This window comes from Oncorhynchus kisutch, linkage group LG4, assembly GCF_002021735.2.
Source record: "Oncorhynchus kisutch isolate 150728-3 linkage group LG4, Okis_V2, whole genome shotgun sequence".
NCBI classification, from domain to species: Eukaryota; Metazoa; Chordata; class Actinopteri; order Salmoniformes; family Salmonidae; genus Oncorhynchus; species Oncorhynchus kisutch.
Genome location: NC_034177.2, coordinates 12904297 through 12920332, shown reverse-complemented (window position 1 = coordinate 12920332; position 16036 = coordinate 12904297). Strand labels below are relative to the sequence as shown.

At 41.4% G+C, this 16036-nt stretch overlaps 1 protein-coding gene across 1 annotated transcript in view; it reads left to right on the top strand.

The window, feature by feature from the left end:
* Positions 1-627: 627 nt before the first annotated feature.
* The window catches only part of LOC116373921 (growth hormone-releasing hormone receptor-like), a 43119-nt gene continuing 27710 nt past the window's right edge, over positions 628-16036 (top strand). The window contains exons 1-4 of the mRNA XM_031822231.1: positions 628-679; positions 11746-11859; positions 12136-12227; positions 14206-14303. Of these exons, the coding sequence (XP_031678091.1) occupies positions 628-679; positions 11746-11859; positions 12136-12227; positions 14206-14303 (356 nt within the window). The remainder of the gene's footprint in view (positions 680-11745; positions 11860-12135; positions 12228-14205; positions 14304-16036) is intronic.

The window sequence follows — 16036 nt, the reverse complement described above, 5'->3', positions numbered from 1 at the left end:
GTTCCCTAGTAGGTGCCATGTTCCCTAGTAGGTGCCATGCTCCCTAGTAGGTGCCATGCTCCCTAGTAGGTGCCATGTTCCCTTTCATGCTCAACTATTTCCAGTGTGTATCAAGGATGGTCCACCACACTCAGTGTACACATTCATGCATCCCTTTATTTTCTTTTTTGAAATATCAAACTTTGATGTAGCTGTGTATAAAAAATATATATATTATTTTTATATATATATATTTACCCGGCAGCGTAGCCTAGTGGTTAGAGCATTGGACTAGTAACCGGAAGGTTGCGAGTTCAAACCCCCGAGCTGACAAGGTACAAATCTGTCGTTCTGCCCCTGAACAGGCAGTTAACCCACTGTTCCCAGGCCGTCATTGAAAATAAGAATGTGTTCTTAACTGACTTGCCTGGTTAAATAAAGGTAAAATAAAAAAATAAAAAATACCCCCTTTTCCTACCCAATTTTGTGGTTACGATCTTGTCTCACCTCTCCAACGAGCTCGGGAGAGGTGAAGGTCGAGTCATGCAGCGTCTGAAACGTGATCCGCCAAACCGCACCTCTTAAAACCCACTCGCTTAACCCGGAAACCAGCTGCACCAATGTGTCGAAGGAAACACTGTTCAACTAATGACCGAAGTCAGCCTGAGGCAACTGGCCCACCACAAGGAGTCGCTAGAGCGTGAGGAGCCCATTATAATTCATTTGAAAGACTGCAAGGAGATAGCTATATCAAATTTTAAGTGTGTGTCTGTACATGTGTTTTGCGTGCGTTTGCGTGTTTGTGTGAGTGTGGAGGGGTCTTTCATTGGTATAATTAAATCCATGGCACGAAAGCCCCATAATGAATGAGTTTGTGCTGACACTGATTGTCTTCTAATAAGCCCTGCTCCTCCACTCCATAGGGAAATTATAATTAAAGTTATTCTTCAAGGTTAATGTTAATCACATGGGACTACGTGGTATCTGCAGAGTAATGATGTGATTTATTAATGAATGTTGTTTGTGCCACAAGGCAGTCACCCTATATCCACATTTTGAAGTGTAGCCAGGCTATTCAATTAACTGTATTTCAATCATGAAATTAAAAGTAGACTGTGTGTTCCCATATAAAAGTCAGATTTGTGTTAGCCTGGTGGTCCCAGATCTGTTTGTGCTGTCTGTTTGCAGACTCCTATGGCTGATGTGTGGCAATGACAATGACCATATAGCCTAGTAGTTGACAAGACAACACAATTAGATCTTGGACCACCAGGCTAGGTTTGTACTGAATTGTTGTTGGAATATACTGGTCATATATGACCGTGTTGGCTTTCCTCTTCCTCCACATGGGTGGGCCTATGGTAGCCCCGGGGCCAGTCTGTTTGTGCTATCATGCCATCTCCTTGTCATGCCAATGACAATGTCATGTTCAGCTTCTCAATGACAGCTATGTCGTTTGCAAGAGCACAAACAGATGGGACCAGGCTAGGCATTCAGTGCTCTGATTTAACTAGAGCCAAGGGTGATGTTGTCTCCGCCAAAATGAAATGTCATCAGTGAAAATGAAATGTGATCAGTGAAAATGAAATGGTGTTCTTGGCCCATACACTTTTGCAGAGACACCTAATAACCTATCTCTGGTCCACGACATTAGTGTGAATTTCTCCATGCTCATTAACAACCTTGATTAGGAGCTCACACTAACGACATGGACCAGAGCTAAAAATAGCCAAGCAAATACTCTATGTTCAGCTTGGAGGGTTATGACTGATTCCACTAGCCATTAGAGTCTGGTTACCAATGAACATACTTTATCTCCAAAGGTTTATGTATGTGACGTCTGCCAAATGAAAACCACTAGCTGTGTGTTTTACCAGCTGTTTTGTATTCCTGTCCCAAGCTAACAGTATGACAGTGTGTGTGTCCAGGATAATAATGGACAGAGTGATTACCTAACTAAGCTTGGTGGTGACAACAGAGTGATTACCAAACTAAGCTTGGTGGTGACAACAGTGTGATTACCAAACTAAACTTGGTGGTGACAACAACAGAGTGATTACCAAACTAAGCTTGGTGGTGACAACAGTGTGATTACCAAACTAAACTTGGTGGTGACAACAACAGAGTGATTACCAAACTAAGCTTGGTGGTGACAACAACAGAGTGATTACCAAACTAAGCTTGGTGGTGACAACAACAGAGTGATTACCAAACTAAGCTTGGTGGTGACAACAACAGAGTGATTACCAAACTAAGCTTGGTGGTGACAACAACAGAGTGATTAGCAAACTAAGCTTGGTGATAACAACAACAGAGTGATTATCAAACTAAGCTTGGTGGTGACAACAACAGAGTGATTACCAAACTAAGCTTGGTGGTGACAACAACAGAGTGATTACCAAACTAAGCTTGGTGGTGACAACAACAGAGTGATTACCAAACTAAGCTTGGTGGTGAGATGTGACTGCTCGTCTCTTACCTCATTCCATTCCGATGACCCAAGACCTCTAACTGCAGCAACACTGATAATAATAACAATAAGAACAACAACAATAATAATTATAATATGGGTCTCTCTGTTTATCTGTTCACCCTCTCCCATTCTCTCTCTCTCTCTCTCTCTCTCTCTCTCTATATATATATATATATATCTTTACTCCAATGTTTCCCACAGTTGTGTCAAGTTGGCTGGATGTTCTTTGGGTGGTGGACCATTCTTGATACACACAAGAAAACTGTTGAGTGTGGGGGGGGAAAGCAGCGTTGGTCTGGCCATACTTCCATACCCCGTTCAAAGACACTTAAATATTTAGTCTTGCCCATTCACCCTCTGAATGGCACACATACACAATCCATGTCACAATTGTCTCAATGCTTAAAAATCCTTCTTTAATCTGTCTCATTTAACAAGTGATATCAATAAGGGATCATAGCTTTCACCTGGATTCACCTGTTCAGTCTATGTCATAGAAAGAGCAGGTGTTCTTAATGTTTTGGATACTCAGTGTATATTTCCTCTGTGGAATTGTGAAAATAATGATAATGCTCTGTTAGTGTAAGACCCGTTGGAAAAGACCACCTGAAATGTTAGCCTGTTTTGGTGGGATCGAGTTTTGGCCTGCCTGGTGACATCACCAGTAAATTAGTTAATAGACCAATAAGAAAAAGAGTTCCAAACCTCTCTGCCAATAACAGCTAGTTTTCAGTTTTCCCCTTCCTGCTCAGGCCACTTCCAAACAGTCCTAGCAAAATTATTTCTTAAGAAATACATTTTTGCTAAGAAGCTATTTTTGTTTCTTTTTGACCATTTTAATTTAAAACATTTACAGTAAGATACTTAATTGTTACCCAGAAATGATTATCTATATTTAACTAGGCAAGTCCGTTAAGAACAAATTCTTATTTACAATGACGACCTACACCGGCCAAATTGTGTGCCGCCCTATGGGAATCCCAATCACATCCAGTTGTGATACAGCCTGAATTGAACTAGGGTGTCTATAGTATGGCCTCTAGCGCTGAGATGCAGTGTCTTAAACCACTGCACCACTCGGGAGACCCGTATTGACATACAAACTGCTACATTGAAACTTTAACCGCTCTTTATCCCTCATCCTCTGAAACATTTCTGTAGTCAGATTGAGACAGAAAGGCACTGCAAACAAAATAACCAGGTAACTGGGTCAAGTATTACAAAAATTACTAAAAAGTGTTTTTACTGACAAAGTTGGAAGTTGAGCATTGAACTCCACCATGATATCTGACTGATTTTATTCAATTGTAGCACTTTGCTCTTCACATCAGAACATTTGGTCACATTTGGCAATGCACCCAGAGCGTTGGGCCAGTAACCGAAAAGTTGCTGGTTCCAATCCCTGAGCTGACAAGGTAAAAATCTGTTGTTCTGCCCCTGAGCAAGGCAGTTAAGCTGCTGTTCCCCCTGGGTGCTGAAGATGTCGATTAAAGCAGTCCCCCGCACCTCTCTGATTCAAAGGGGTTGGGTTAAATGCGGAAGACAGATTTCAGTTGTACAACTGACTAGGTATCGCCCTTCCCTTACACCCTTAATATGGTATGACATCAGATTGTATTTGTCACGTGCTTTGTAAACAACAGGTGTAAACTAACAGTGAAATTCTTACTTAAGGGTCCTTTTCCAACAATGCAGAGTTAAAGATAAGATAAAAATATAAAATCAAATTAGAAATAGTGACACAAGGCATAAATACACAGTGAATAACTATAACGAGTAAAAAATAACATGGCTATATACAGGGAGTACCAGTACCGAGTCGATGTGCAGGGGTACGAGGTAATTGAGATAGCTATGTACATATTATAAGGATTTGTGAAGCATCTTTAAAGTGCTTATGAAGATGTTATGTATGCTACATAAAGCCTTTAAAAGTTTAAATCAAAATGTAACCTTTTTCAGTGACAAGACTGACATATGGGTGTGTGTATGAGAGAGACCCCGACCAACCTGTGAGTTATCTACACTTTTCTACTCCAGGGAGATTATGTCGTCGTTGTGCCTCGGCTTATCCAAAGAAATAAAGTCCTTTATCAGAATCAACGTGACCTGGTTTTTCAAAACGACAATGATCCATTTTATAGCAACTGCCAAACCAGGAGACAATAACATCTGGTGGGAAATATTCCCATATGGAGAATTTGACAAGCGTGTTACTGACACACACATGTTGTTATTGTTGATGATATTGTTGTAATGAAGCCAATAAGAGCAACCAGTGTAAATGCTCTACACAAACAAGTTCAAAGGTCATTACAGTAGTGATGTGTAAGGCTGTAATATAACAAAATGTGGAAAAAGTCAAGGGGTCTGGATACTTTCCAAATGCAGAGTATGTCCATCCACACAACCACTCAACATATCCTAAAACTAACAATTCCACAAACATACTCTCACAAACGGAAATGGAAGAAATATGCGTGTGTTGCTTCCTCCAGTCCTCCGTTCACGCAGGCACACGCGCACACGAACGCAGGCACACAAAATGTTTTCCCCGTACCTGCTTAGCCTTGTAAAGAGCACTGTATATATTATACTTCCCGCTTTTAACGGACCTCTGAGACTATCACAGTGCAGGTGCATTTATACGGAGACTTGATTACACACAGGTGGATTGTATTTATCATCATTAGTCATTTAGGTCAACATTGGATCCTTCAGAGATCCTCACTGAACTTCTGGAGAGAGTTTGCTGCACTGAAAGTAAAGGGGCTGAATAATTTTCCACGCCCAATTTTTCAGTTTTTGATTTGTTAAAAAAGTTTGAAATATCCAATGAATGTCGTTCCACTTCATGATTGTGTCCCACTTGTTGTTGATTCTTCACAAAAAAATACAGTTTTATATCTTTATGTTTGAAGCCTGAAATGTGGCAAAAGGTCGCAAAGTTCAAGGGGGCCGAATACTTTCGCAAGGCACTGTATATGACTGTACAGTAGGTATAGGCAGATAGATTGATGGAAAGATAAACTATAGTAGATAGATCCATAATCGGCATATAATGTCAAGGTACAGGTACTTAGTAATTCAGAGCAGTCTAGGCCTAAGTTAAAGGGCTCTAAGGGTTTGTCTATATACATATTGACTTCAGGCGACTTGGCATGACAATGACCTGCGACCCTAATTGAAACGAATGTGGCATTTAGAGAAAACTCAATTAATGAATGTCTCTCGCTCGCACTTCCTCTCGCCTGTCTCAGTAACCTACAACACAAGGCCAAATCTACACTGGAGTTGCTTACCAAGAAGACAGTGAATGTTCCTGAGTGGCCGAGTTTGACTTAAATCTACTTTAAAATATATGTCAAGACCTGAAAATGTTTGTCTAGCAATGATCAACAACCAATTTCACAGAGCTTGAAGAATAAAACAAAAACCAAAAAACAGGCAAATGTGCACAACCCAGGTTTGGAAATCTGTTAGATCCGTGACATACCTAGTGGATGTGCAATAGTACGAGGGAATTGTGGTAGACGTGTACAGTTGAGGTCAGAAGTTTACATACACTTAGGTTGGAGTCATTAAAACTCGTTTTTCAACCACTCCACAAATATCTTGTTAACAAACTATAGTTTTGGAAAGTCGGTTAGGACATCTACTTTGTGCATGACAAGTAATTTTTCCAACAATTGTTTACAGACATTATTTCACTTATCATTCACTGCATCACAATTCCAGTGGGTCAGAAGTTTACATACACTAAGTTGACTGTGCCTTTAAACAGCTTGGAAAATTCCGGAAGATTAATTAATGGATTTAGAAGCTTCTGATAGGCTAATTGACATAATTTGAGTCAATTGGAGGTGTAGCTGTGGATGTATTTCAAGGCCTACCTTCAAACTCAGTGCCCATTTGCTTGACATCATGGGAAAATCAACAGAAATCAGAAAAGACCTTGGAAAACAAATTGTAGACCTCCACAAGTCTGGTTTATCCTTGGGAGCAATTATCAAACTCCTGAAGGTACCACGTTCATCTGTACAAACAATAGTATAAACACCATGGGACCACGCAGCTGTCATACTGCTCAGGAAGGAGATGCGTTCTGTCTCCTAGAGATGAATGTACTTTTGTGCGAAAAGTACAAATCAATCCCAGAACAACAGCAAAGGACCATGTGAAGATGGTGGAGGAAACAGGTACAAAAGTGTCTATATCCACAGTAAAACGAGTCCTATATCTACATAACCTGAAAGGCCTCTCAGCAAGGAAGAAGCCACTGCTCCAAAACCGACTTAAAAAAGCCAGACTACGGTTTGCAACTGCACATGGGGACAAAGATCGTACTTTTTGGAGAAATGTCGTCTGGTCTGATGAAACAAAAATAGAACTGTTTGGTCATAATGACCATCGTTATGTTTGGAGGAAAAAGGGGGAGGCTTGCAAGCCGAAGAACACCATCCCAACCGTGAAGCACATCGTCATGTTGTGGGGGTGCTTCGCTGCAGGAGGAACTGGTACACAAAATAGATGGCATCATGAGGTACGAAAATTATGTTGATATATTGAAGCAACATCTCAAGACATCAGTTAAAGCTTTGTCGCAAATGGGTCTTCCAAATGATCAATGACCCCAAGCATACTTCCAAAGTTGTGGCAAAATGGCTTAAGGACAACAAAGTCAAGGTATTGGAGTGGCCATCACAAAGCCCTGATCTCAATCCTATAGAAATTTCGTGGGCAGAACTGAAAAAGCATGTGCGAGCAGGGAGGCCTACAAACCTGATTCAGTTACACCAGCAATCCTACCAAATACTAATTTAATGTATGTAAACTTCTGTCCCACTGGGAATGTGATGAAAGAAATAAAAGCTGAAATAAATCATTATCTCTACTATTATTCTGACATTTCACATTCTTTAAATAAAGTGGTGACCCTAACTGACCTAAGACAGGGAATTTTTACTGGGATTAAATGACAGAATTTGTGGAAAAACTTAGTCTAAATGTAGTTGGCTAAGGTGTATGTAAACTTCTGACTTGAACTGTACATATAGGTAGGGGTAAAGTGACTAGGCAATGGGATAGATAATAAACAGTAGCAGCAGCTTATGTGATGAGTCAAAAGGGTCATTGCAGATGGTCCGGGTAGCTATTGGTCAACTATTTAACTAACAATTTAGCAGTCTTATAGCTTGGGGATTGAAGCTGTTCAGGGTTCTGCTGGTCTTGTTGGTTAATTTTCCTTTCTCTGACATTCGGGATACACACTCTGTCAATGTCAAGTTGTTTTATGTTCTTTTTTTCCTTGGGAAAAACCACCTTCAAATGTCAAAAATGTCATTTCACCTGGGTGCACTTAAAATGAATAATAAAATGTGCAGACATCTCAGCTAGTAGATAACATTCATTCCTTTCTTCAATAGCCATTCAGGTGGGTTTCTGGAGGGAGACGTGAGTGTTCTTCCATACACTTAAGAGAAGAAGAATTGGTTTTGTTTCTATGGTTTCAACTTTTGGTTCAATATTTGCCTCACTTTCTGTTTCTCTTTCTCTCCCCGACCCATCTCTCTCACCAGGATCTGTCCAGTCTGCACCCAGACTGCGAGTATATATTACAGCTGGAGAGAGAGGAGCGGCATTGTCTTCAATACATGGCAGAGCATGACAACAACCACAGTACACTAGGTATCCGTGTCACTATCGTCTTAGAATGAGCCATTACATTTTCTCACTCTCCAGTTTACTGCTCATCTCATAATATGATATACAGTATGTTCACATGTAAACATGAGAGTCTGGCATTGAATAAATGGTTTATAGACAATAGTTTGTTGAAAGAGCAGATTCCAAAACGATTCTAGTGTAAAAGTAGTAAGTGTATTATAAAATATCAAAAGAGAGGAGCTACAGTGCATAGTTGAGGTGATCTATCCCTTTAAGGCCTATATGCTGGGCATAGTTGAGGTGATCTCTCCCTTTAAGGCCTATATGCTGGGCATAGTTGAGGTGAGCTATCCCTTTAAGGCCTATATGCTGGGCATAGTTGAGGTGAGCTATCCCTTTAAGGCCTATATGCTGGGCATAGTTGAGGTGAGCTATCCCTTTAAGGCCTATATGCTGGGCATAGTTGAGGTGATCTATTCCTTTAAGGCCTATATGCTGGGCATAGTTGAGGTGAGCTATCCCTTTAAGGTCTATATACTGGGCATAGTTGAGGTGATCTATCCCTTTAAGGCCTATATGCTGGGCATAGTTGAGGTGATCTATCCCTTTAAGGCCTATATACAGTGCATAGTTGAGGTGAGCTATCCCTTTAAGGCCTATATACAGTGCATAGTTGAGGTGATCTATCCCTTTAAGGCCTATATGCTGGGCATAGTTGAGGTGAGCTATCCCTTTAAGGCCTATATACAGTGCATAGTTGAGGTGAGCTATCCCTTTAAGGTCTATATACTGGGCATAGTTGAGGTGAGCTATCCCTTTAAGGCCTATATACAGTGCATAGTTGAGGTGAGCTATCCCTTTAAGGCCTATATACAGTGCATAGTTGAGGTGAGCTATCCCTTTAAGGCCTATATACAGTGCATAGTTGAGGTGATCTATCCCTTTAAGGCCTATATACTGGGCATAGTTGAGGTGAGCTATCCCTTTAAGGCCTATATACAGTGCATAGTTGAGGTGAGCTATCCCTTTAAGGCCTATATACAGTGCATAGTTGAGGTGAGCTATCCCTTTAAGGCCTATATACAGGGCATAGTTGAGGTGAGCTATCCCTTTAAGGTCTATATACAGTGCATAGTTGAGGTGAGCTAGCCCTTTAAGGTCTATATACTGGGCATAGTTGAGGTGAGCTATCCCTTTAAGGTCTATATACAGGGCATAGTTGAGGTGAGCTATCCCTTTAAGGTCTATATACAGTGCATAGTTGAGGTGAGCTATCCCTTTAAGGTCTATATACAGGGCATAGTTGAGGTGAGCTATCCCTTTAAGGTCTATATACAGGGCATAGTTGAGGTGAGCTATCCCTTTAAGGTCTATATACAGGGCATAGTTGAGGTGAGCTATCCCTTTAAGGTCTATATACAGGGCATAGTTGAGGTGAGCTATCCCTTTAAGGTCTATATACTGGGCATAGTTGAGGTGAGCTATCCCTTTAAGGTCTATATACTGGGCATAGTTGAGGTGAGCTATCCCTTTAAGGTCTATATACTGGGCATAGTTGAGGTGAGCTATCCCTTTAAGGTCTATATACACTGCATTCAGAAAGTATTCAGACCCCTTCCCTTTTTTCACATTTTGTTACATTGCAGCCTTATTATAAAATGGATTAAAATACTTGTTTTCCCATCATCAATCTACACACAATACCCCACAATGATAAATAGAAAAACAGGTGTTTAGACATTTTTGCAAATGTATAAAAAAAAAAAAAAAAAAAATACATTATTTACATAACAATTCAGACCCTTTGCTATGAGACTCGAAATTGAGCTCAGATGCATCATGTTTCCATTGATCATCCTTGAGATGTTTCTACAACTTGGAGTCCACCTGTGGTAAATTCAATTGATTGGACATGATTTGGAAAGGCCCACACCTGTCTATATAAGGTCCCACAATTGACGGTGCATGTCAGCGCAAAAACCAAGCCATGAGGTTGAAGTGACCAAGAACCCAATGGTCAATCTGACAGAGATTCAGAGTTCGTCTTTGGCGATGGGAGAACCTTCCAGAAGGACAATCATCTCTGCAGCACACCACCAATCAGGCCTTTATGGTAGAGTGGCCAGACAGAAGCCACTCCTCAGGAAAAGGCAGTAAAAGGCACATGACAGCCCACTTGGAGTTTGCCAAAAGTCACAAGCAACAAGATTCTCTGGTCTGATGGAATCAAGATTGAACTCTTTGGCCTGAATGCCAAGCATCATGTCTGGAGGAAACCTGGCACCATCCCTATGGTTAAGCATGGTGGTGGTAGCATGGGGGATGTGGGGATGTTTTTCAGCGGCAGGGACTGTGAGGCTAGTCAGGGAAAGATTGATTTGTCCTTGATGAAAACCTGCTCCAGAGTGCTCAGGACCTCAGACTGGGGTGAAGATTCACCTTCAATGAGGACAACGACACTAAGCACACAGCCAAGACAAGGCCGGAGTGGCTTCGGGACAGGTCTCTGAATGTCCTTGAGTGGCACAGCGCAGAATACTCAATGAGGTTAAGATGAATCCTAGACTAACAGAAATCTCTGGAATATGCTAACATCTCTGTTGACAAGTCTACGATACGTAAAACACTAAACAAAAATGGTGTTCATGGGAGGACACCACGGAAGAAGCAACTGCTGTCCAAAAAACATTGCTGCACTTCTGAAGTTTGTATAAGTGCACCTGAATGTTCCACAGCACTACTGGCAAAATATTCTCTGGACAGATGAAACTACAGTTGAGTTGTTTAGAAGGAAGGAACACACAACACTATGTGTGGAGAAAAAAAGGCACAGCACACCAACATCAAAACCTCATCCAACTGTAAAGTATGGTGGAGAGAGCATCAGGGTTTGGGGCTTGCTTTGCTGCCTCAGGGCCTGGACAGCTTGCCATTATCGACAGAGAAATGAATTCCCAAGTTTATCAAGACATTTTGTAGGAGAATGTTAGGCCATCCGTCCGCTAATTGAAGCTCAACAGAAGTTGAGTGATGCATCAGGACTACAACCTAAACACAGAAGTAAATCAACAACAGAATGGCTTCAACAGAATAAAATACGCCTTCTGGAGTGGCCCAGTCAGAGTCCTACCTCAACCCGATTGAGATGCTGTGGCATGACCTCAAGAGAGCGGTTCACACCAGACGTCTCAAGAATATTGCTGAACTGAAACAGTTTTGTAAAGAAGAATGGTCCAAAATTCCTCCTGACCGTTGTGTAGGTCTGATCCGCAACTACAGAAATGTTTGGTTGAGGTTATTACTGCCAAAGGAGGGTCATCCAAAAAATCTAACATTTGGTATCGTCTTCACCATCACTCCACCGCTATCTGATGGCCAGTGCAAGTATCAACCACATTGCATCCAACACCTCCAAGGGTTCACATACTTTTTCCACCCTGCACTGTGAATGTTTTCATGGTGTGTTCAATAAAGACATGAAAACGTCTAATTGTCTGTGTGTTATTAGTAGCTTTATGAATGAATGTACTGTAGACTAGACATCACCTCTCTCTCTCTTTTCTCTCTCTCTCTCTCTCTCTCTTTTCTCTCTCTTTTCTCTCTCTCTCTCTCTCTCTCTCTGGAAGGTTGTCTACCATTCTGGGACTCTGTGGTATGCTGGCCATATGCTGCAGTTGGGGAGATGATCAACACAACCTGTCCTGCTGTCTTCTCTTTTTGGGGGAATAACACAGGTGCAGGTGACATTTGTGTATGAGTTCACATAGTGGGTGGAGATGTACGGATGTGTATGTGACAGTACTGTATAAAGTATAAATACAATATACAGTACAATGATATACAGGTAATATGTTATGGTTTTCCTCTTATACAGTAATTATCTTCGTCCGTTTTCCACTGGCTTTCAATCCCTGTCAGTCACAGTGACTGACAGCCCATAGTCCCGCCCCTCATGGGGGTTCTGTTTCTCATCCCCGGTGACCCCTAACCTTTGGCCTCTACCTCAGCAGGGTCAGTCAGCAGAAACTGCACCAGCATCGGATGGTCGCGACCCTTCCCCCCGTACCACACAGCCTGTAGTGTGGGCGACGACGTTCCCATGCCAGAGGTGAAAGAGAGTTTAGAGATAAGGTTCAGGGGTAGGGTTGCAAAGGGAGGGTATATTACTGGAAATTTACCAGTAAACAACCAGAATTTTGGTAACTTTCAAGGAATATATGAATTTATCGATGACATCTAGTGGCCTTTTTGGGTATTTATTACAAAATTATTACAAGTGTCTGTAATTATCTCTGGCCCTCTGTGTGGCCCCATCACATGTAAAATATATATAACATCAAATAAGATTATTTTAAAATGTAAAATACCATGATAAAGCTGTAAACATTATCCTAAATATAAACCATCAATGTAGTGAACACCATTGGTTTTCAGGGTTTCATAGTGAAATAAATAGTATGGTGTTTAATATGTCAATGTTGTAAATGTTTTGGGGCCAAACTGGTGGCAGTTGTGAAAAAAAACTATAGTTGGAAATCTCATTCAAGTCATGGGACAGATATTATCATCATGAGCAAAAGCAATTGGTTTTCTACTCAAAGTTGCAAAGACAATTTTATAAAACACAAGAGACCAGAAAAATAGATAAAAGGATGTGGTGGCAGTAGCAGGAACAGCGACATCTAGTGGGCAACACTTGGTACTTTCACACTCATTTATGGTAAAGATTGCAAGTGACTTCAATGGCTAATTTCTCTGAACATGGGGGATGAAAATCACCATGTTCAAAGGGAGTGCATTACAAAGGTTGAATTATCAATACTCTAAGCAAAAGCTCCATAATACTTTCAATCAATCAAATGTATTTAAAAAGCCCTTCTTACATCAACAGATGTCACAAAGTGCTTATAGGTAAACCTAGCCTAAAACCACAAAGAGCAAGCAATGCAGATATACAGTAGACGCACGGTGGCTAGGGAAAAAAAACTAGAAAGCAGGAACCTCGCTGTGCTTGTGGAGATTAAAAGAGTACATGTAAATTAAGACTAGACTGTTCCTCAAGATGTTCAAACGTTCCTAGATGACCAGCAGTGTCAAATAATAATTACAGTGGTTATAGAGGGTGTAATAGGTCAGCACCTCAGGAGCAAATGTCAGTTGGCTTTTCATAGCCGAGCATTCAGAGGTCGAGACAGCAGATGTGGCAGAGAGAGATGGAGGGTTAAAACATCAGTTCCGGGATAAAGTAGCAGGTCCAGTGAACAGGTCTGGTGAACAGGTCCGGTGAACAGGTCCGGTTCCATAGCAGCAGGCAGAACAGCAGAAAGGTTGACTGGGGAAGGGGACAGACAGGAGTCATCAGGCCAGGTTGTCCTGAGGCATGGTCCGAGGGCCTAGGTCCTCTGCGAGCGAAGAGAGAGATGGAAGAATTAGAGGAAGCATGCTTAAGATCACACAAGAAACCAGATAAGGCAGGAAAATTTCACCAGATAAGACAGACTAACTCTTTGGGGGGGGGGGGGGGGTGTAACATCAGTGACTTGACTCCTGTCAAGACTTGATGCACCCCTCCTAGGGACGGCATGGGAGAGCACTAGCAAGCCAGTGACTCAGCCCCCCTGCTCTTAAATATAAGTAAAACTAAATGCATGCTTTTCTACCGATCACTGCCTGCACCTGCCCGCCTGTTCAGCATCACTACTCTGGATAGTGTTTCAGGAATTATTATCTTATCTGTTTCTAACTACAGAAACGATTTCAGAATAATCTGAGTGGGTGTCATGGCTTGCTGAAATGACATGGAATGACCCCAGAGCCTCAAAGCTGATCTAGGATCAGGTCCCCCTGTTCATATAATTGTACTTATTATGATCTAAAATAGAGAACTGATCCTAAATGAGCACCCGTACTCTGAGAGGCTTCATTAGTACAGGTCCTGGTGTCAAGTGGGAGTGCCGATATAAGATCTGTTTGTTTTTAGATCATAATGAACAAAAGTAATATGGACACGGTGAAGCTGATCTTAGATCAGTTCCACTACTCTGAGCCTGAATATGGGTTCTGATCTCTATGTGAAACCTATGCAGGATTCCTACTTTGCCACTGTCAAGCTGATCTACACCATCGGCTACGGCACCTCCCTGGTCTTCCTCTTCATCGCCGTGGTGATCCTATTGCTCTTCAGGTAGGAGGAGGTCAAAGGTCACAACAGGAGATTGTTTTGAGGTCGTTGTTGGGTGAAGAAAAAGGATGGCTAGAATTTTGGGGGGGTGGGGCATACTAAAGCCGAGTGGTATAATTTATGATCTCAGTAACAAACACCTGCTAACGCCAGCACGCACTCTCTCTCTCTATCTCTCTCTCTTTCTCTCTGTCAATTCAATTTCAATTTAAGGGCTTTATTGGCATGGGAAACATATGTTAACATTGCCAGAGCAAGTGAAGTAGATAAACAAAAGTGAAATAAACAATTAACAGTAAAAATTACACTTCCAAAAGAATAAAGACATTCAAATGTCATATTATGTGCAAATAGTTAAAGTACAAAAGAGAAAATAAATAAATACACATACAGAAGTTTCAAAACAATAAATACATTACAAATGTCATATTATATATATATACAGTGTTGTAACGATGTACAAATGGTTAAAGAACACAGGGGAAAATAAATAAGCATAAATATGGGTTGTATCTACAATGGTGTCTGTTCTTCACTGGTTGCCCTTTTCTTGTGGCAACAGGTCAGGTATTCTGCCACTGTGTACTCTCTGTTTAGGGCCAAATAGCATTCTAGTTTGCTCTGTTTTTTGTTATTTCTTTACAATGTGTCAAGTTATGATTTTTTAGTTTTCTCATGATTTGGTTGGGTCAAATTGTGTTGTTGTCCTGGGGCTCTGTGGGGTGTGTTTGTGAACAGAGCCCCAGGACCATCTTGCTTAGGGGACTCTTCTCAACACATTATTGTTTCCAAACCTGAGGCTCCCCTATTGTTGTACTATTCTCCTTGACCTAATTTTAATGTCTTTCAATTGTTGGTTGAGAAGTGTGGTCCTTCGTCCTGACAGTGTTTTGTGTGTGTGTGTGTGTGTGGTCCGTTGTCCTAACAATGTTTTGTGTGTGTGTCCTCTGTCCTGACGGTGTTGTGGGTGTGTGTTCTTTGTCCTGATGGTGTTGTGTGTGTAATCCGTTGTCCTGACAGGGTTGTGTGTGTGTGTGTGTATGTGTGTGTGTGTGTGTGGTCCTTTTGTATTTGTATTTATTATGGTTTAGCTGTTGCCCATTAGCAGTTGCCAAGGCAGCAGCAACTCTTCCTGGGGTCCAGCAAAATTAAGGCAGTTATACATTTTAAAAACATTACAATACATGCTCTGAGTGGCGCAGCGGTCTAAGGCACTGCATCTCAGTGCAAGAGGCATCACTACAGTCCCTGGTTCGGATCCAGGCTGTATCACATCCGGCTGTGATTGTGAATCCCATAGGGCGGCGCACAATTGGCCCAGCGTCGTCCGGGTTTGGCTGGGGTAGGCCATCATTGTAAATAATAATTTGATCTTAACAGTTAAATAAAGGTTAAATATAAAATCATAACAGATTTCACAACATAAATGTGTGCCCTCAGGCCTCCACTCTACTACCACATATCTACAACACAAAATCCATGTGTGTATAGTGTGTATGTTATCATGTGTTTGTATGCATGTTTCTATGTTTGTGTTGCTTCACAGTCCCCGCTGTTCCATAAGGTGTATATTTATCTGTTTTTTAAATCTAATTTTACTGCTGGCATGAGTTACTTGATTGGAATAGAGATCCATGTAGTCATGGCTCTGTAGTACTGTGGGCCTCCCATAGTCTTCTGGACTTGGGGACTGTGAAGAGGCCTCTTGTGGCATGTCTTGTGGGGTATGGATGGGT